Below are 21,199 nucleotides of genomic sequence, written 5' to 3'. Positions count from 1 at the left end.
GTGGTGCAAGGTTCTCTCACGCAAGACTTTTCATTTTGATTGTTAGCACGCTTCTTCATGATATAAACTTGTATGGCATTTGCACGGTAGTACATAGCTAGGTTTTTGTCTTGAACTGCTCTGATTTATGAGCACCGACTTCTTAAGTCTCTTTATTTGAGCTATATAAAGAACAATAATCCATCAAAAAAAATTCCAAGAATAGAATCAAACTCCGTTCGAAAAGTGACGTACTTGTGCTTTACACCCGTGTATGCGCCTATTACTATGCTAAAATGTGCAAATCCATCAAATTTACAAGCTCCAAGACGTACGCGTACTGTGGCCTTGCCTGGCCTTTTTTTCCCCGTTAAAAAAATACATGATCAAATGCTTCGACGCCCTCCAGTCAAAATGTACACATTCTGGCGAATGTCGTTGCTTGCCGTTTTATACTCGAGTGGCCCACGTCACAACGGTACCGTGTTACGGATCAATGACCATGGCGCCGTTGGTGTGTCCATTGCTCGTATCATGCCCATTCGTTTGGGCACCATTCTCCTGCGGCAGCTGCACGTTACTCTGGCATCCGGGACAATTATGTATAACCTCGTGCGCGTACACGTCGCAGTCGATGCAAAAGTGATTCCCGCACACCTCGCACGCGTACCGGCCGCTCTCACTGACACCCTTGGCCGCCAGCCGGCGCCCAGTCTCCTGCGTGTCAGCATGCTTCTCTCCGTTGACGCCCCCCTCAACCGTCCGCGGCGGCGCAGAAAAGGGGCACTGGCAGGCAAAGCACGCCGCGGACTGCGCGGCGTTGGCCCACGGCACCTCGACCCAGTTGCGCAGCGGAAAGAGGTGATGGTAGGAGCGCGCCAGGTGAGTCGAGAGAATGAGCGTCAGGCCGCACGCGGGGCACTCAGCCGGAAGGCGGCAGACGCGGCTGCCACAGCGCGTGCATAGGAAGCCCTCGCGGCAGGGCTTGTTGTGGCAGGCGCAGTAGCTCACAGCGCCGCCGGGCGCGAGCACCCGCGAGGGGAAGCCCATCATCAGAAGGCTGGCCGTGCTCTGCTCCTGTGTGCGCGTGATGGGCGGTGTGGTGGCGGCCAGGAACAGCTCCCGAAAGTGCACCTCGTCCATGGCGACGTTATACTGCGATGTGTCGCCCGCGTTGGTACGCGAGCACAGCTCCGCGCAGATGGAGAGGTGCGCCGACAGCCCGACGATGGAAACACGGATTCGGTCGCTGATAAGATTCGTCATGGTGTCGTGAATGTCGCCGGGATCGCTGGACAGGAGCGCGCCGTAGATGATGAGGACCTCTCTGGTGCCGTGCGACGGTGCATGGCTGCGCAGCTACCTGTTAGCATAATTCAAATCACTTCCATAAACAGAGAAAGACGTACAAGAGCGCGCCACGGCACATTTCCAGCGCGTTCTGTAAGCTAGGGTTCCCCTGCGGATCCTGGCCCTCGAGAGCCTTGAGCCGCTCGAGATGCTCAGCCGGATTGCCGCCTAGGTCACTGATTCGCACCGCCACGCCGTCGCGCATGCCGACTATGCCCAGCTGGGAGATGGGATTCTGCTCGAAAAACTCGCGCACAAACGCGGCCGCGTAGCGCAGCGTCAGACGGTGCCGTGTGGGCAGCATGTCCTTGTCCGCCATGGCAAACGACATGTCGAGCACCAGCATCAGGTGCCGGATGATGCCGCGCTGTAGCGGCGTCGTGTCGCGCCGCAGCCGCCGCCTCTTCTCCGCCTCGAGCGTCGTCAGGTCCAGCGTCCCGTCCTCGCCCTCCTCGGGCAGGTCCGTCTCCCATGTCCGCTTTGATTTCTCCCACGCCTGCGCCGCATTCTTCTTCTTCTTGCGGCTGCCGCCGCTGTCCTTTTTGCTGCGCTTCGGTCGTCCACCGCCGGATGCGCCGCCAGATCGTGAGGGTCGCCCGCCCGCCGGGGCATGGTGGTCGTAATCGTCATCCTCGTCTTCGATGGTGTGGTCCATGAGGTCGTCCGACATGTTGTCGGCGACAAACTCGCCATCGGAATCGGCCATTCTGTCTGCTGGTCCCTGGCTGTGCAAGATGAGATGAAAATGACAGAGCTTTGAGAATGGAGAGACGCGCCGTGCGGAGTAATGCAAGGAACAAGTCCTGCTTGGCTGCAGGCGTCAAGTTGAACGTGAAGGTGCACTGGCAGAAAGCTCTAGCCTTGGCCTTGCGCACCCAAAAGCTTTCCCCACAGCGGCCACTCACCACTTAGAGCCAAAGCATTACAGCATCGATTTTCAAACGTTTATTTTCAATTTTCATCAAAAATGTAAGTAGCGAGTAATCATACTTTCCGATACAAGTCAACGAGCGGCGAAACCATCAAAGCAATAGTTATTGATTGCTAAGCTACATGAGCATTAGTTGCATCTGGGGTATACTACGAACGTGTATAAATCAATACAGCAGCTGGTTCATCAGCGCGTTAGTCTTAGAAGTGAACAAATATCCCCTCGTCCTCCACGTCGCGTCTTGCTTTTTGCTCCATACGAATACATGTTCGTCGTAATCAGAAAATGAACCACTTCAGTCATATGCAAAGCAAAGCTCCGTGAGTTGTAACCAAGCTGGTTCTCTCAAGTTGATCCGCTATTGAGAGCGGCAAAGTGTAGTTTTGTTGGCGTCGTAGTATCCAGGCCTGCAAGAGCACCATTGTTGAGGAAATTATTGATTATGCGTGTCGAGTATTTGAGTGTTGTGTGAGGTGTTCCTGCTGCCTGGAGAGCGCCGATAGATAGAGTATCGGTATAATAAGAAAATCAAGAGTAGAAATGCAGTGAATAGCAGCCCCTCCGTGAATAACGCCGTTTGCCGAAAAGAAAAAGTAATAGATCTAAGGATAGGATCGGAGTCGAGGCGGGTTAGGGGTATGTGCTATCCTGGGTTGACCAGTCATCCTCGGTGATGCTGGACCAAAAGGCCCAGACAGCAACAACGGACAAGAGGGTGAAGAGAGTTTGGAACAGGGCGCCGTCGATTTTGCCGCTGGTTCCGTTGCAGATATGGGGCGAAATAGTATAGTTGAAAACTTGACCGATGGCGAATAGAACAGCAGCGCCGGTCAGGTAGAGCATGGGACGAATTTCGCCGAGGATGCGAAGGACGAGAATGACCTCGAGGACGTAGAAAGCGACGAGAAAGATGAGGGGCACAAGCTGATAGAGGACGTAGAGAGCAAGGTTGCGGTTGGGCAGGGCGTAACTCGAGTCCCAGAATCCAGTGAAGCCGAAGCCAGTATCAAGAGCAATGTAGCCAGTACCAATGAAGAAGGCGGCGGCGGATGCAAGAACGAGACTCAAAGAGAGCACAGTGCCGTCATCAATCAATTGGTAGCCGATTACAGCGTTGAGCATGAGAATCCAAGTCGTGGCAATAATCATGCCAATGTGAATAGCGCTAAAGGCCTGAGAAACGGTCAGTGTTTGTCGGTATTGGGGCGAGCAGCGCAACGTACGACGCGGACTTTGCCAGAGAGCGGGAATTCGCCGACGGAAAAGATTTCACAAATGCTTATGATAATGTAGCCAATGAGGAACAATTGCATTTCCCTGCACCTCTTGTTAGCGTCGGCCAGCATCTTGATGGGTGCGAGCTTTTGCAAACCTTCGGCCAACAGCCGCCTTTTTCTTGTCCGACTTGAGCAGCAAGAAGACGGATGTGAGGATGGCAATAGCAGCCAGGAGGATGGAGCCAAGGTTTCCGAGGTGCCGACCTCCACTGAGGGGAATTCCGGTCAATTGACAGCCATCCCATGGTCCCGTTTGGTTGCGCTTGTCTGTTAGAAGCTGGGGACTCTTAGCATTGTGGTCGCGAGGGTTCGGAATAGATATTGTGCACTCACGTTGCAGACTGGCAGAGTAGAATCTCTGCAGAATTTCTGTTGAATGTCAAGTTAGCAAACATGCCTAATGGCGATTGAGAGGGGATATAGTACATTGAAGTTGCCAAAGTCGGTCGAGCCCATCGCGACTGCGGAGAATGGAGTAGATTGGGGGAATTGGAGTCAAGCAAGCCCGCAGTCTGTTGAATATGAGAGAATCGGCACCTGCCCCGCGATCAAAGGGGACGGTGCGTGAGCTCTGTGTCGAGGGCGAACCAAGCGGGAGGGCTCGTCGGGGATGCTGTTTGCGGAACTGGGTCCAGCAGCGAGAGGCGCGCACTGTCGAAGGGTTCGGTTCGTTCAAGCAACGTGTATAGGTTTTGCGCCCCTGTCTAACATGTAGTGAAATAGATCGAATGTGGTAGCCCTTAGTATGCTTCGACGGGCGAGTTCGTCCACAACTAAAGTTTTTCTTCGGTGCGCCTTCGTTGTGTTGGGCTGGGCTTGTCGTGGTTCAGTGGCTCGGGGGTTGGTGTGGTGGCTGGGCGAATTCGCGGGCGGTGCGATTCTGGCACAGCAACGCGCTAGGGTCTGTCAATGCTGAAAGCGATGTCGATGGGAAAGCAGGCGACCAATTCCAAAGCTGCACAAAATATCGACGGGATGGCGAATCGGAGAAGAAGAAGCAGGAAAGAGGTCAAGGCTGGTGAGGCTTCGAAAAGCAAGAGAAAAAGGTTGGTGTGCAATGAGGAGATTATTGACGATCCGGGGGGTGTGGCAGGGAAATGGGGAACAAGAGCAAGTGCAAGCGCAGAGAAGGCTGGCTAACAAGAGAAGGGAATCAAGGCAAGACAGGTTGGGGGGGAGGCCAGGTACTTGTGCCAGTTAGCAGAGGTACCTACTTAGGTTGCCAGACAAGCAGACCGCAGGAAGCTGAGCTAAAGTGATTACAGGGGTGGAGGGGGCAAGATGGCGGGCGTCGGGAGCTTTTAGTGGACGGCCGGCCGCCTGCACCATCTGCGGCGCACGCGGTCGTACCTGATTAACTGCCTCTGGCTGGCAATGATGAAGAAATACTGGACTTCGTACGGTACCTGCGGGGTGCCTGCTTGCCTCGTGTGGCTGGGTTCAGGCCGTCCCGTACGGTACCCATCGACCAGGCGGCAAGTAGTAGCAAGCCTAAATACTTGCAGCCACCAGCCTCGACGAGCGACGGCCTCGACGAGCACAGAAATTCCCATCATACCTGGAGCAATATGGAGAGGGCTGTCGAAGGCGAGGTAAAAAAGATTAAAATTGCCATGACCATTTATGCTGCTATCATTCCCTGTCTGATGATGTATCCCTTGCCTGTCCTGCAGGCTAATACAGCCCGGCAAACTACAGTGTAGCACCCTGCTGCGGGCTTGATGAAATCCGATCCTTCTATTGGCCAACCATCTAATATTTAATATCCCCTGGTCCAGTCACAGCGACCCCCCTCCCCTCCTCTACAGAAGCTCCTCATGTACCTCGACGTCGACTCGCAGGTACCACGCTTCTTTCCGGCGTCATCTTTTCAAGTCACCTATTGTGATTTGTGAGACACGCCCAACTCATGGGTCAGTCATTTCCTCATCCGATGTTGCTACTGGTACGTATTTGAATGTTTGTTTTCGGCCTAGATAACCCATTGCTAATCCGTACTGTGCATCGTATCCTTTGTTCTTTATCGATTCGTTACACCAGATTCACCCTGTGCCGTAAAGCAAAGCCCACATCACAACATCGCGTCAGTAAATAACTAGACAGTAAAGATGGGCCTGGAAACAGACTTTGCCAATCTCTCTTTTCTCTTGGATTGGCCCTTGTCCTGAATCTTGCTGTTACAATGGCTCATGACCGATCGAGAAAGAAAGGTCCCTGCACTACCCCGACCCGGACATCTCCATCTTATCACTCGCTTATGCGCATCATTGCAAACTACTATTTAATAATGGAGTTACGAATCTGTACCACAGCTTTCTTCTGCAGCGGCGCATCTGCTTCTCTGATTGCATTGTGTGGCTCTGACTCCTCCCACAGTTGCATATCTCCCGCCACTAACCAATATGCCAGTCCCATGGATGTCTTGCCTTTGCGGCGCTCACAATGCTGCTCCATCGCACTAATTTCTGGACGCACCATCGGCATTTTGACACCGTCTGGTTACATTCAGGCGGTCACCGTATGCGGCCGTCCGTGCTGCTCAAGTGCTCCCTTGAACGAATCGCCCTATCACCCTCAGAGGCTAACTAGTCGAATGACACTAACTTTGATAGCTACGCGGTAAACGCACCGTCCTTTTAAAACATTTTTCCAAAACATATTTTGTGCAGCCTGGATCTGACGGTACACTAACTAGACGAAGCTCTCCTGGCCAACAGCTGGGCCGGGGATATATTCTGACACTGAATTGGCATTGACCTTGAACAGTGCCCATTGCATTGTCGCAACACGCGATAGTCCTGAGAACCTCGAATTACCCCTGGCAAGCTGGTCATGCTCTTCCAGGCACATGTACTTACTGGCCGGCGGCGGCCCGCCCTTGCTCATGCCCGTCTTCTCATCTCACTTTGAGCCCTGGACCATTTAAGATTAAAGCGGAGTCTAGTGTACCACCAACCGCTCAACCACGCGGATGCGGTTGGCCGGCCGGCTTCTGTCATTGGCGGCACAGACCCTCCGAGCATCTCGTTTCCGGAGTCAGACGGACTCCTTTTCAGCTCCTGCAGGTGCTCGGCGCATCCTCTTTCAGATGCCTGCGCCGACAGTCTTTCCACCTGATAATACTATGTAACTCGCAACCGAGCTTCAACGTCCCATTTTATAGACTTGCATGCCCGTCATGGTTCCGTTCAAGCCATAACCCATCATCACCATCCTCAACGTCCAACTCAACCAACTTTCCGCGAATTGCCTCCCTAGATACAGATGGAGTCGCGTGAAACCAAGCAATAACCCGCTTTAAGCTTCATGTTTCCCTGGTTGCCTGGCACCACTTTACGCAGCTTGTACGGATTGCCCCCTCCCGCGAAACCAGTAAAGGTCTGTGTCGGTCAACGAAGTAGTAGTCACATCACAACAGCAGACAACTCTGCCCTTACTGTGAAACGCGCTCCATTTGCTGAAACCATCGACAGCAGCACAATGATGCTTTCCCTCTTGTTGGAATAAAAACCTCCCTGCCATGCCTCGTTTGCCGCTACTGAAACGGACCAGAAACCTAGCGCTAAGAAAAGCCCCTCGTATTGTGTCCACTGCCAAGAAGACGAGCAAAAAGATTTCAGGAAACAGCAACAAGAGTGTGCGCATGCTTCGTATGTATCTTGCACTACGGGGTGCCATGAGTCGTCTTCTCTGCTGTCGTTTGTTCCCGATTCATGGTCATTCAAGCAAGTAACAATAGACCTGTTCGCCTGTGTTGATGGCAAGCCACTCTGACCCATCCATCTGCAACGCGGTCTGTCCCTCATGCACGTCATCTCTCAGCTAGCTGGAATTAGCAACAGCTGCATGCACTCATGACGAGCAGAACAAAGAAAAGGCCGATCTAGAGGCCAGCTTTGTGCAACTTGCCAAAGCCTTGCATGTAACACAGTTATCGCTACGCTCTATATCAGTCACTGTCATGACAGAAGGGTCCCCGATATGTCGTTAGTCACTTCACCTCGCTGATAAACGACTGCGGGCCGCCGCGACGGGGTAAATGCAAGACGAAATCATTCGCAATCATCACAAACAAGATTCAAGCACTAAACATCAATTCCGTGCATGCCGTTGAGGAACATACTTGCTTTTGATCCTGCTCAATCTCCGCTTCAGAGCCGAAAATGGAAGCCATGTACTATAGCCTCGCCTGGGGCAGCATGCACGGCTCCCTTGCGCTCGCCTTTGTTAAGCTTTTCGTTGAGTTTTTCGTTAAGCTTCGCCAGCATCCTCTGCAGCAAGGTCCGCTACCACAAGCATTTATGAAGTACTTGTGCGTCAAGACCGCCTCGTTACTGTGGCGCGGCTGCGGATGGATCCGGGTAGCTCGTGTAACTGGTTGGTGCGTTGATGAAGCCCACCGCCGCGGCGCGCTTGGCGGGTGGGCGAGGCAGCGTATTGCTTATCTAGCCGGCGCAGGCGTGTAGCCGCTATTCATACGAGCCCGAGATTTTTCTTCTAAAGAGCTGGTGTTGGCTAAAAGCTGACATTGACCAGTGTGAACTCCATAGCCATGCAGGACGGGAACTAACCATGAGCATAATGCTGACATAGCGCTCTGCCATATCAGTTGTGGATGTGGCGATGAAGAATGTAGCGATTGTCAGACAACCATTGGGAAGATATCGATGATGAATGCTGCAGAAACAAAGCCAAACAGGATGACAAGCTTCATTGCGTCTTGTTAGACTTTCATGACCGTCACAACTAGACTTGTCACAGGCCATGAGAGCTCCCATACGAATAGTCGGCTTCGACGAAGCCGAGAAAGGAATGCTGGTAAGACTCTGAATCTGGAACTGCGGTCGTAACTGGTATGACACCCCGAACTGCCATCTAAGTGGTCCAAGTGTGTTAGCAATTGCAATGGTCGGGATGGGTTTCGAAAAGTGCATCCATCTTACGCAAGCGGGGAGGTGCATGCCCGGTCTTCCATTTGATCCAACACCAAGTTGATAATACCCTACAAATATGATGCTGATGACAGTCTATCCCCTCGTCCGTCAGCAGAATCTGCTCACAGCTGAAGGGTATCTTATCGACTGAAACTTGGGTGCCGCTGGCATTGAGCTTCAGATCCTGCTCCAGCCCTGGCAGCCTCACGGTGGCAATGCTGTTTCTGCCGATAAGGTCAGCTTCTGTAGACCATGTAGTTCAAAAGGGTGATCTCACCTGTCAACGTAATTCAAGCATGTATGCGCAAAATGACCGTCAGGAGTAGTCAAAGAGCAATCTTTCGCCGCCGATGGCGCTCTAGCTTACCGCGCTATTCACCGCTCACGGACGAGCAGAGGTGGCATGACGACTTCGTGAATTTAATTCGGTCCATTATGCTTCCGCGGCAGCATCCTCAACCAGTTTGACGTTGGGTGCGGCATCCCGCTTCGTCGCTGTACCAACCAATGCGAACCGCGTATTGTACAGACACTCCCTCACAACGTAGGTACAAGGGGTCCCAAGGGGAGGAAAACCCTTCTAGTGGCGTGCAAGACATTTTCATGTACAACGCAACTGGTACAAGGCCCTCGGCGATCGCTGTCGGCTTTCACTAGCGTTGTGCGGGGGAGGCGGCGATGGGCGAGGGATCGTTGCCGTGCAATGCGGGGAAACACCACGGCCTGGCCGGTGCTGATGCTTCTGATGGTATCTGCTGATGTAAACATGTGAGATCATGTCCGCAAACTATCAATGCACATGTAGCAACTTGGGACGAACCAGGGCCGAAGAATGTTCGACAGATTCCCCGCAGCATCCTAGCACGAGTGTGTGCATGCAACGGGTTGCAGACGCAATATAGACGCAATGAATGACTTTTCACTGTCAAACTCGCCTTTGAGATGATTGGCTTTATTTTTCATTTGAAAAGCTAGCTAAATGGAGATGTAATCCTTAACTGCGAAAGACTTGATGGCAGTATGCCCGCCCAAACGCCGGGGGTAATGATGCATAACAAAGGGAATCTATGAGGGTTGAAGAATGGGTCATTCCTCTTTTCTCAGAATATTGGTTCGAATGCTGCTTGTGTAAATGTTGGTCACCGACTGCGCCTTAGACATGGCCATCGACAGCCTTGGCGGCGAGCAATGGCCAGCCAAGCAGCAGGCCAATACCAGGAACGAACCTTGACAAAGAGTCAGCATGAAACAATGTTTGCCAGTATAAGTGGCAGAACACATGACTCACATCGATATTTGTACGCCAAAGCGCTTTGCTTCGCCGGCCCAGTTGGCGGGCGCCGACTTTTGTGTCTTGGACAGACGCTCAAAGGGATGCGACTCCATGGAGCGGCCAACAGCGCGCATTGATTGCAGCAGAGAAAAGTGGCGGCGGCCGATGATGCGAGCAGCAGGTAGCATTTTGCTGGTAGTATTTCGAGAAGTAGGTATAAAAATGTTCGTCAACAATCGTTAAGAGTAGAGTTGTTGGTTGCTAGCTCGACGATGGGAGTGAGTGGTGAAGGGCTTCGTATATAGACAGAAATGAGTAGAGATGTTTCTTGAAGTGATTGACTTGATAATGCAAGATGATACAAGATGCAAATCTACGCGGCTCCGCGGCACCTTTTTGTATTCTTTCCTCGCCTTCGTCCATGCCATGACTCCTCCCGGCCGCGGGCCCCCGATACGCTCTATCCCACGATAATGGCCCGCGCCGCCCTTTGAACCCAAAAAAAAAAAATATCACCGGGCTCTGAGCGCGTCCTCTTCAGGCGCCATGGGCCGACAACGATGGCAAGACGAGCCAACGCGCCGGGCGGGCACCCGCGAATCACACCACCAAGGGCGCATAGTCTGGTGAGGGCGGTTGTCGTGGCTCGCGCCAGAAGGTGTGAGTCGCAGCGATTGTGGCACCATTTTGCAGGGCAGCCAGCCCAGCCGGGCGGGTCCCGGGGGAAAGATGCGGTTCTTTGCGGAATGCTTACTGTGCTGAGGCGGCCTGGATGTGGCCTGATAGTCGGGAGACCATTGGGGACCCCTCGAAAAGGGCCCAGATGACGCATACAAATCCAATCAAAGACGAATCAGTGAATTGGATTTTTAATATGCTTCTGGGAAAATCCGGGGGACCGTTGAAAAATGCTTTGTGTGTGTGCCTGGTTCGTCTTTCTAGAATCTGCCTCCGCCAATCAGATCACCAGATCAACTGCCCTGAGCGACTGATCAGCTGAGGCAAGCAATGAACATTACTCAAAACTACATTCAAAACGATCATCTCTTGAAATTCTGTCTTTGAAACTCTACTACCAGTCATCACGTCAAGATTCAACAAATTTACGGCTCAGTTGCTTATACCCGTCAAACCAGCAGGCAGGCTGCACGTGACTTCGCGATGGAGATGCAGTCATTTCCACCACATATTGGCGCGGAAAGCTCACCCTGACGGCCCTTGGACAATACAACGTTTACCGCACACCCATCCCAACACCCATGCCCTCGGCCAAGACGACAACGACGGCCGCCGCCGGCCCTGGGCCCGAGGCTGCCGAAGCGAAGCCCAAGATCCTGCTGCATCCGGTGCCCGTGTACGACTCGCCGCTGGCCAAGGGCGTCTCCGTGGGCCGCGTCGCGGTGCTGCTGGGCCTGTTGGCGTGGCAGATGGACAATCTCGTCGCCGACCCCGTGTCGACGCTGTGGAGGGCGCTGCCGGTAGTGGCAGCCGTGCAGGCCGTCTACGCGGTGCTGTGTATTCCGCCCGCCGGGTCGCCGGGCAAGGCGGGCAAGAAGCCGCGGCCGGGTGAAAAGGCCCGCAAGAATGACGGAGGAGCCAATCCCATTTCTGTACGTTTTATCTACACATACACATACACACACATGTCAGAATATTCGACTACGAAGCTTTTAAAAGGGCATACTGGGCAATCTCAGACATTCATGCTAACTGTCACTCACCCCCCCACTCGCAGAGCGCCATCATCGCCCTCCTCCTCTCGACGCTGACGGTTCCGGCTCTATACGCGCTGTTTGTGCTCTTCGGCGCGCCGTTCCTCTCACACACCGCGCACACGGCGCTGTGCGCGGCGCACTTTGCGCTGCTGGGCGTGTTTCCGGTGGTGCACGCGCGGGGGCTGGACCGGACGGCGCTGGTCGCGGTGGCGGGCGCGACGGCGCCGCTGGACGAGACGTTTGGCGCGCTGGTCGGGGCGGCGGCGGGCGCGTGGCTCGGTGCGGTGCCGATCCCGCTCGACTGGGACCGCGACTGGCAGCGGTGGCCGGTGACAATTGTCGTGGGCGTGTACCTGGGCGCGGCGGCGGGGAGCCTGCTGGCGGGCACGGTGCTGTACGGCAAGAGGATGGCGGGGAGCCCGGTCAAGGCGGATTAAGGAGGAGGGGGGGAAGATTTGTAAAGAGAGATGATGGTTGTGATGCGGTCCATCATGTGTATCATCAAGTCAAGTGCCGAGGCTGTCCGTCGTTGAGACTGGGCTGTAATATTAATACAAATCGTTCACTTCTACACAGTTGGAAGCGTGGTTCTTGGAGCAGCAGAGCAGCCCCTTGTCGACAGATCTGGTCATGCATCATTGTAAAACTGATGAAATCTCCGATCACGGCAAAGATGTGACGGGAAGCATCTAGACGCCCGTCAAGAGCACACCGCTCGATTCTGGCTGCAGGTTGGACAAGAAAGGCTTCGCCATTTTGCCAAGCATCTAGCGTCGAGCAACGCATCCTTTGTGGGCGCGGGAACCCGAGCGCAGCACGGCCACTTCGGCGTCAAGCGACGCCATGTGTATTGTGGTGTCTTTTTTTTAAAAAAAAAAAAAATCATAAATCCCTGTGTGCGTGTGACGAGCCTGACCTGACCAGGCCGTGCCAGACATGCCCAAATTCGACTGCAGGTCAGCACAGCCACCGGCCTGGAATACATGTTGCATATGATAAATCGGCGACAGCGGTAGACTAGGGGAGCGAGTGATGCACCTGCAGACGGGAGTTGGCAGACTTCAAGAGCACTTGCATCAAGATGAGGTAGCTTCCAGATGGAAAGAATCTCGTTGTCGAGATGGTGGACTTTTCGAGCAAACGGGATAGTAAAACAGGGCTTGTGAAAAAACGCACGGCTAAGTCGGCCGCTGCGCCACAAGGCTAGGGACGGACGAAAGACGTGAGTGTGATGTAACTAATGACAAACGGACGATTTGTAGTTGTGGCGGGTGACGCAAGGTGCCACAGTAAGAATATTATGCTGGGCGTGGTGATAATGGCTGCATTGTCTGATTGGAAATTGGCAAGAGAAAAAAGCAGGGAAGCAAAACGGTCATGCCTTGCCGCCTTGCCCCAAGTCTAGCAGTCATTCTGGAGCCAATTCCTGGAGCTTGGTCGTAATATGTGGCATGGTTAACGCAGGGGTAATGCGACGACGAGGGCCAATAGAGGTCGGTAATCGGGGGTATGGGGTAGATTCGGCCTTGCCAGGTCGGAACTCACCAATAGGCAACGTCGTACCGTTTCTTCCGTCCTCCTGCGATACTGCCATATTGTATCCGTAACGGAGTATCCGTTACCAAGGTGTGCATTGTGGTAATCTAGGTAATATCCAAATTTTTTTTTTGGGTCGCATGGTTGCATGGCCAAGCAACCAAGTATTAACGACGCATCGGCACTGGCCCAAGGCTGGGCTCTCTTGGTGCAAAGCCGTGGCAGCGTTCGTTTGGGCGTTTCTAGGCACGTTAAAACACGTCCCCCGGCCCCAAGCCCCCAATGACGTACGAGCAACGGCAGGCATGTGGCCCAGCGATACGCCCAGGCTTCGCCAAGGGGGAGCGACCGGATCAGCGATAAGAGACGACTGTCGCAAACCCTCTAGGCCGTCAGCTGACGGCTTTGGAACGGGTGGTGCTGTCTATAGACTATTGATATTGGTTTTGTTGCGTGTTCTCTCCGTGATCTCTCACTTGCATCGCGTCCGGATCTCGCAAAGGCTTGCAAGCGCCTCGACGATTCTTACGTGGTGCGACCCAGGTCAGAACTCAAAAATCGAGGTTGGATAAATAAATAAAAATAAGTAGTGAAAATAAATAAATAAAAGAAATTAAGAGAGCAATAAAGAAATGGCCCCAGTGGAGCATGGCTGCCGGCAACTGTGGCTTGTCGATGACGCAGTACAGCTTTGATTCACAGTAAAGCTTGCCCCGCCAGAGCGCCAGTTTATTTTGTTCTGGACGGGTCAAATCGACGATGAAATTGAGCAGAGACTTCAGCATGGTTGTATCAAGTAGAGTAGAGCAAGTAATTTTTTTTTCACTGCCATTACTGGCTGATAAAGGAAGGACCATGGAAAGATTTTTTTTCTTTCCCCATCTCCCATAGAGAATGGAGGAAGCTTGGCCAAGCTGCTCAGCCGATTGGGCGCAGTTCTGTGGGGCCTGAAGCTGCCTTGTTGTATGGATAGCTTTGCCAAACCAGTAGGTACGCCGATAAAGACAAGAGTTGCACAGCTTTTCTTTGCAAGGTGCAAGGCTGCTCAAAACCCCGGGATTCGGAGCGCAAGCGAGGGAAAAGAAGCTGTAGATGATACACACAAAAAAAAACACCCTGTACGCAGCAAGGTTGACAGCCAAGACAGCCAAAGCAGCGCAGCCTGGGAGTCAACAAGTGTTGCATCGAGCCAGGGCTGGTTGCTGTGGCTTAGCAAGTCCGTGTCCGGCCAAGGCGGAGACACCGGCCCCAGCTCAAGTTTGTGTTGTGGGCTTTTGTGTATGCATGTCTGTCTACCTGGCCTGCCACAGTAATCCGCCCAACCGAAAAGTTCCCCGAACCGGCCCTACCAAATCTCACCTGCCGCTGCACTACATTCAATTGCCATTTTTTGCACTGAGCTCCCTTCTTTGATCCCATTCCGAGCGCCTGCCAAGTTTACCGCAAGGGTAGGTAGGTGGTAGCCCTTAAGCTCCGGCCCGCGCTGGGCTGTCCTCTTTTTTTTCCCTTCTTATAAGCTTCTTGCTGCCCCCTCCCCGCCACCCGTCGCCTTCTCTACTTTTGTTTCTCCAACATATTCCCGTCCACCCATTCACAACACCACCACACAGCTATAAAGTAAAACTCACTTATTCTCGTTGCCGTCTTCAATCCGCCAACATGCCTTTCACCGCCAGGTAAGCTTCATCGCCCTCGCTGCCGCAGCTATCAGCACCTCGCTCGTCAGCGCAATTCTGGCGCCCGTTTACTGTTGCGCGCCATAGCGCCCATTCTCCCGGAACAGCCGAGCTAACTTGATCCTCTCTTCTCTAGCGACATTTGCGTACGTCTACGAGCAACTCCTTGTCAGGAGTTGACCCCAAATACTAACCAATTCTTAGAAAATCCTCCTTGCCATCATCCTTCCTCCCATCGGTGTCCTTCTGGAGCGTGGCTGTGGTGCTGACCTCTGCATCAACATCTGCTTGACCATCCTTGGTAAGCTTCACTTGCCTACTTTGGCGCTTGGCATCACCGAAAATCCTTTGATACTAATTACTTGCCTCCCTTTATAGGTTACATTCCCGGTATCATCCACGCTTTGTACATCATTCTCAAGTATTAAGTGCGTCGGCGCCTCACAGCGCCTCATGTGAGAGTCGCGACAGAGCCTAGCCATTGCACCATGACTCCCTGTGCAATCCGCCAAGCGCCCCACGGTGGCGACCGTCCGCCGGTCTTCCGAGCTCACCCGCTGCATTCTGTAACGATGGCATCTTGCGTGCAAAGAGTGCCTAGCTTTTGATTGCTTCCGGATCTCCTCGGCTCAGGTCGCCAGCGCCTCTCATCACGCTCCTTTTACGCTTTACTCCATCCCAACGAACTTGTTGCTCATTTTACTTCCGCGACATTTTTCGCACGCTCCCTCAATCTTCACGACGACCGACGGCGACTTCTTTCATTTGCTTTTTTGGCTTCTTTAGTGTAATGAGCAACGGTCTACGACTGTTCTGCTCTCCTAATGACGAATTGGAGATGCGGAGGGTCGCTGGGTTGCATGACGCGGGCGATATTTGGCCACGATAATTTTCTCTTCGATACCCATCAATCCAAAGACTTTTTCCTACATGTTTACTGTTCCATGATTCACCCTCATCTGTGACTGAATAATGCCCTTGCCAAAGTTTGTCATCGTGGCTGTGACGCTATCCCTCTGTGGTCTGCGCATCATTACGTCAGGCCGCAGACGCCGCCACCCCAGTCCTGGCCCACTGGATCGAACCACCCGATTCACGAGCGAACGCTGCACATCATTCTTTGTAACCCTAGCCTACCGCTTAGTCTTTTTCCATATATATTCTTTAGATGGTGAGACGGCGACATTCAGGGGCCTCCTCCAATGTGCGATTACCTGTCAAACGTTGCGCGCGGTTCCCGGCACCACCACGCAAGCTTAACGCAAACACACGGTGATTGTGACACTATGTGAGAACGGTCAAGAACGGGCGAGCATCAATTGAATCAAAGCAGAAAATGAATAGAAGTCATTGCTGTACAATTGTTTCCCCAAAAGACGCCAACAAGTCTGCAGAAAATGAAATCAAAAAAATATCCTAGTGTACGCCATTGTCAATCTCCTTCAGACCTGTAGAATAAGCCCATACCCGTCCATCATCGTTTCAACAACCCCATGTTCCTCTCTACATGTACTGGTTCACATCATCGACAGCCATAGTGTCTCATCCTCTCACTTCTCCACCTCCTCTGAATCTTTTACAAAGCATTCATCACCGCAGCTCGCCGTCGTCATCCCCCCCCAAACCTTCGTCCTCATCGTCCCAGTCCAGCTCGCCCGCCATCTCTTCGGCGCGGCGCTGCACCTCGGCCAGCCCGGAGAGTTCAGCCACGTAGTCCTTTTCCTGGAGGGCGCGCCGCAGAAACTGCCACCCGTCGGCGCGGTACGCGGCCAGCACTTTTGGGCTGCACGCGCTGCAGCAGTCGTAGCTCTGGCCGCGAATCACGAGGCTGGTAAACGTCGACACGTAGCCGCGGATCTGGTGCGGCACAAGGCCGAGAGGATGGGTCGGGGGGTCGCGCTCGGCCGACGATGGGGAATGCTGCGGCGCGGGCGCGGCGTTGCGGAGCGGGTGCTGCAGGAGGCTGGTGAGCATCTCGACGAGGAGGGCGGAGGCGATGGCGGCGACGCCGGGCCGGGTCACGGTGCATTGCTGGTCGAGAGTCTGATCCTTCATGGACTGCGAGTATTGGTTAGTATGAAATCTGAGGGGTTGCTGAGAAGGAAAAAAAGCCTACATCTGCCGGTGCAACGACATCGTTGCAAAAGTAACATCCCAGAGGTAGATGGCCCTCTTGCATCGTCTCGGCGCCGTGTCGCATGACAACGTAAGAATCGAATCCCAGTGCCGCATTCATGACAATCTTTCCCGCGGCCTTGCCCATGACCGTCGGCAGCCACCGCGACTCGCGCGTGTCCATGAGGAGGAAAATCACGTCATGTTCGTCAATCAGCATCTTGAGCCTGTCCAGGTCCGCCTTTGTGCGTGCCTCGTCGGTGAATGGATGGCCGAGCATGGGCACCGCGAGCGAATGACCTTGAGCGTCGACACCGGGGTATATACGGCGAAGCATAGCGGCCGCCGCCTCGGCTTTTGGCTTCCCACCGCCCACGCAGTCCTCAAACTCAAAGAGCGGCTGCCGCACGGGATTCGAGTACGACACCCGGCCGTAGTCGACAAAGGTAATCTTGCGGACTCCCCAGCCGAGCAGGTTACGCGACACGTAGCCTCCGAGAGTGCCAGCGCCAAGCAGCAGGCACTTTGTGTTCTTGATGCCATCAAGGTCGAGTTCTGGCGCCAGCCGCCACTTCATGAGCTTGAGGTTGAGGTCGACCGACGAGTCGGCGAGCCGCGCCGGGTCCATGTACTCGCCCAGGTTAGCCTGCTGCGCCTGGAGCTTGCCGTTGCGCGAGCGCTCCCAGCCCGTCACCTTGGGCATCTCAGCCATCTCTATGCTGCTGACCGCGTCCATCTCCAGCGGCAGAACCACACTCCTGGCCTCGTGCCGCCGCGCCCGCGTGTCCCGGTAGCAGAGGATCTTGACCCGCGTCTGGCGGAACCGCTGGCGGATCAGCACCAGCAGGTTTCGCAGGGGCCATGACGGGCCTTCATCGTGCGTGGACGAGTCGACGAAGCATATGTACCGGTCCTCCTCGGCGACATTGTTGAAAAAGCCCTCTTCGAAGCGGCGCAGCGAGCCCACGTTCCAGTGGTACGCTAGTTTGCTGGCGGCCGTTTCGGCCTCTGTATCGGGTTCCATCTCTTCAGCTTCGTCTGCGTATTCGTCGTGGTCCTCACTCTCGGGTCCGTGAACCTTTTTGGCGAGAAAAAAGCCGTGCTCGCGGCCGTCAACCGAGTAGCGCCATGTGCCGACACGGTCGACCAGGGCCGTCGTTTCATCGGGTGTGAGGCGTTCGCTGGGGCCGGAGCGGCGCCAGGCTGGGTCGGAATGAAGCGCCGGAAAGGCGAACCAGTATGTGAATTTATATTTTTTGAGATCTGCGTACGAGAGAATGACGAATGAGGAGAGGAGAGAAGGGACTGAGTAGATTGTACCGTCATTGATGGCATCCCAAATCTTGTACACGTCAGTAGTGCTGCAGTAAGTAGCTACGACATATCTCACCTGTCGCCCTGCCGTCTTCAGCATGGCAGTCTTGTCCATGTTCTTAAAGTCCTCCAAAGTGTTCACGTTTCGTATGATACCTTCGGCTCTGGCTGTGCCCAGCGGCGCACTGCACCTTGGTCAGTCGCGGAACCAAACATTGCCATACTTGTATTCCGTGCAGAAAAGTCATGCCCGACAACAGACCATACTTTTTGCTTGTTAGGGCATTACCCAATATCTGCATCTTGCTGCTCGCTTCAGGCTGCTCTACTCGCGGCTCATACAGCCCGAGAACCCCGCGCGCCGAGTCATCAAGCTTGTCATAGTCGAGCTTGGATGCAAAGAGCGCCGAGTAGAATGGCAACTCAATCTCGGATGCGAATGGGGCAAACTGTAAAGGAGTCGCCATGGTTGCTGCTGCGCGTGTCGCGCGCGGTGTTGTCGCAAGCGCTCGTGGAGCTTGGTATCGAAGACGTTAACGCGCTGTTGTTTGCCTTTGCTCACAATCGATGTACCTGCTATGGAAAGAGGATTGAAGGTGCGCTCGTGTACGGATAATTGTTGTTTCTGATAAGTCTGGTTGGCAGCGTGCTGTGGTCAATAATAAAGCGCATGCAGTTTGTCATCTGACCAAGACAGTCATCATGACAACTTGAGTAGGCAGATGTCCTGGTCGGCTGCCCCGCCGCGGGGCAAGCGCCTCCCGGGCAGCAACGGGCGCCAGCCAACAAGAAATTGCGGAAAGGAGATATACATAATTGTCGAAGAATCTCTCAGAGGTATCTGCAAGTTTTTAACAGACGCGGACGAGACTCAAATATCTCAGACTGTTGATCGGGCTCCGCAAGTTGAGCTCAAGCATCTCAACAATACTTAAAAGCCTTCATATAGTCTTTTAAGCTAATCTCCTTCAACAAGAAATCATCCGGTATGGTGTAGTGGCTAACATCGCTCGCTCTCAATAAGGAACCGAGCAGCCCAGGGTTCGATTCCCTGTACCGGAGAACTTTTCTTTTTGGCATGTCAGCCCTTGAAGATGAGATGAGCTTCTTTCCAATAACAAGTTTCTATTCTTGTATTTTTATTTTCTTTTTCTTCTTCTCCCATCTCGTCGCACTTTATCGAAATTTGTACCAGTGTTTCTCTACTCTGTACTTTCTTTGCTGTCTTTAGATGGCACTGAGATGCAGGGATCGCGTAGCCTTTGGGGTGTCAAATTGAAGGGCTACAGAAAACGCCTGAATATCGGCTCGGTACACCACTTTGTTATCTTACGAACATGTTCTAGAAGTCCTTCCATGTCTCTTCTGCCAATATACTCAGCTGGAGAAAAGGGCCGCTGTCTCGATTCGGACAGCTGAGGCAGAACCTATTAAATTCGAAGACCCACCTCTAATCGCGCCCGAGACACGTCCCTCCAATATTCTCACGACCTTGCCCGTGCTTGCTCAACTTTTGGCAGAATAAGATTGGAACCCACCTGCAAGTCTTTGGCGGCTGACGATTGATTCAGCATGCTCATCGGTGTATGCGGAAGTAAGATGAATCGTGCTAAAGATGGCAAAGTGTCTCGCAATATACTGACACCCGCGGGACAGGCATCTGCTCCGGTAAGAAGACGGTGGCGCAGTATCTGGTCGAGCACCATGGCTTCAAACCGCTCTACCTGCGCGGCGAGCCCAAGGGGGTGAATGGCTTCGGCAGCAAACCAGCGAATGGTTCCACGGATTTGGGCCCGGCCGCCGCTCAAGCGAGCGCGTCGTCGAGGTCGCCGTTTGCGAGAGGGCCCGACAGCCAGACCTTTGACACGGCCGAGGCGCTTCTCGACTTCGTGACGCTCAGCTGGCGCAGTCGCTTCGTCACGACCGACATTCCTACGGAAAAGGTGCTTGATGTCTTCCTACGGCGCCCCTTTTTTATGCTCATCTCGACCGACGCGCCGCTACTCGTGCGCTGGCGGCGCCACACGGCGCGCATCGAGGCGGCCGGCAGCGACGACGACGCGGCCGCGCCGCTCACCCTCGAGGCCTTTGCCGCGGCCAGCGACCAGCATCTGTACTGCCCGCAACAGGGCCTGCAGCCGCTCATCGCGCGCGCGACGGTGCGCCTCGTCAACACGTCGCCGACGCTGGCGCACCTGTACGCGACGCTCGGCAAGCTGGACCTCGCGGACCCGGAGCGGCTGCGGCCCGGGTGGGACACGTACTTTATGGCGCTGGCCTCGCTGGCCGCGCACCGCAGCAACTGCATGAAGCGGCGCGTCGGGTGCGTGCTCGTCGGGGAGGGCAAGCGCGTGGTGTCGACGGGGTACAACGGCACGCCGAGGGGCTTGCGCAACTGCGCCGAGGGCGGCTGTCCGCGCTGCAACAGCGGCAACTCGTCGGGCGTCGGCCTCGCGACGTGCCTGTGCATCCACGCCGAGGAGAATGCGCTGCTCGAGGCCGGCCGCGAGCGCATCCGCGGCGGCTCCGTCTTGTACTGCGACACGTGCCCGTGCCTGACGTGCAGCATCAAGATCTGCCAGGTGGGCATCAGCGAGGTCGTCTACGCGCATGGCTACAGCATGGATACGGAGACGGCGGCCGTGTTCCGCGAGGCTGGCGTCAAGCTACGGCAGTTTACGCCTGTGAGTTGTTTTTTTTTATCTGTGTTCAATGTGGTTTACGCCGTGGCCCCGATCCTTGTCGGGGCTGGTGTCTGCTTTTCTTGAGTTCGATGGCTGACTTTTTTTTTTCTTTTCTTTACTGCGGATAGCCCGCTAATGGGTTAATTCATCTCGAAAAGATGGACCTGTATTGAGTAATTGGTTTTATGAAATGGCGAGTTACAGTTGCATGATAGTGGGTGAAACATGGCAAGGCGTTGGCGAGGTGTTGTTGCATGTAAGCGTTGAGTTTAAAAATAGTCATGTGTGGAATCATTGTCGATTTTTTTGCCAAGCTGTTTACAGATTAGGTCGTGTTGGCATTATGCATTCGCTTGTCTACAGTTGTAGCGAGTTTTGTAAATTACAAATCGCATCCCTTGTAATATGAGTACGT

The 21,199-nt window shown here is 54.0% G+C and overlaps 7 protein-coding genes across 7 annotated transcripts; 3 read left to right on the top strand and 4 right to left on the bottom strand.

Moving 5' to 3' along the window:
- Positions 1–465: 465 nt before the first annotated feature.
- BBA_08550 (TFIIH basal transcription factor complex p47 subunit, putative) lies at positions 466–2,035 on the bottom strand (the record flags this gene model as incomplete). The annotated part of the gene is made up of 2 exons (XM_008603647.1): positions 466–1,330; positions 1,389–2,035. 2 exons carry the CDS (start codon positions 2,033–2,035, stop codon positions 466–468), a joined length of 1,512 nt encoding a protein of 503 aa, XP_008601869.1.
- Positions 2,036–2,890: 855 nt separating this feature from the next.
- On the bottom strand, positions 2,891–3,993 carry BBA_08549 (chitin synthase export chaperone; the record flags this gene model as incomplete). Its single annotated transcript, XM_008603646.1, has 5 exons — positions 2,891–3,433; positions 3,484–3,577; positions 3,633–3,814; positions 3,871–3,906; positions 3,964–3,993. The coding sequence occupies 5 exons, from the start codon at positions 3,991–3,993 to the stop codon at positions 2,891–2,893; spliced, it is 885 nt and encodes a 294-aa protein (XP_008601868.1).
- Positions 3,994–9,624: 5,631 nt separating this feature from the next.
- BBA_08548 (uncharacterized protein) lies at positions 9,625–9,932 on the bottom strand (the record flags this gene model as incomplete). The annotated part of the gene is made up of 2 exons (XM_008603645.1): positions 9,625–9,697; positions 9,760–9,932. The coding sequence occupies 2 exons, from the start codon at positions 9,930–9,932 to the stop codon at positions 9,625–9,627; spliced, it is 246 nt and encodes an 81-aa protein (XP_008601867.1).
- Positions 9,933–11,003: 1,071 nt separating this feature from the next.
- On the top strand, positions 11,004–11,896 carry BBA_08547 (GPI-anchor biosynthesis protein PIG-F; the record flags this gene model as incomplete). Its single annotated transcript, XM_008603644.1, has 2 exons — positions 11,004–11,354; positions 11,480–11,896. The coding sequence occupies 2 exons, from the start codon at positions 11,004–11,006 to the stop codon at positions 11,894–11,896; spliced, it is 768 nt and encodes a 255-aa protein (XP_008601866.1).
- A 2,758-nt stretch (positions 11,897–14,654) lies between these two features.
- Positions 14,655–15,099, top strand: BBA_08546 (plasma membrane proteolipid 3; the record flags this gene model as incomplete). Its single annotated transcript, XM_008603643.1, has 4 exons — positions 14,655–14,671; positions 14,808–14,817; positions 14,876–14,972; positions 15,050–15,099. The coding sequence occupies 4 exons, from the start codon at positions 14,655–14,657 to the stop codon at positions 15,097–15,099; spliced, it is 174 nt and encodes a 57-aa protein (XP_008601865.1).
- A 1,162-nt stretch (positions 15,100–16,261) lies between these two features.
- Positions 16,262–18,567, bottom strand: BBA_08545 (E1-like activating enzyme; the record flags this gene model as incomplete). The annotated part of the gene is made up of 4 exons (XM_008603642.1): positions 16,262–16,729; positions 16,788–18,128; positions 18,177–18,285; positions 18,368–18,567. 4 exons carry the CDS (start codon positions 18,565–18,567, stop codon positions 16,262–16,264), a joined length of 2,118 nt encoding a protein of 705 aa, XP_008601864.1.
- A 1,105-nt stretch (positions 18,568–19,672) lies between these two features.
- On the top strand, positions 19,673–20,957 carry BBA_08544 (putative dCMP deaminase; the record flags this gene model as incomplete). Its single annotated transcript, XM_008603641.1, has 3 exons — positions 19,673–19,694; positions 19,757–20,784; positions 20,913–20,957. 3 exons carry the CDS (start codon positions 19,673–19,675, stop codon positions 20,955–20,957), a joined length of 1,095 nt encoding a protein of 364 aa, XP_008601863.1.
- Between the last annotated feature and the right edge of the window lie 242 nt (positions 20,958–21,199).

The sequence above is a fragment of the Beauveria bassiana genome (genome assembly GCF_000280675.1).
Source record: "Beauveria bassiana ARSEF 2860 unplaced genomic scaffold BBA_S00036, whole genome shotgun sequence".
NCBI lineage: Eukaryota > Fungi > Ascomycota > Sordariomycetes > Hypocreales > Cordycipitaceae > Beauveria > Beauveria bassiana.
This window is presented reverse-complemented; position numbering and strand designations above follow the sequence as displayed.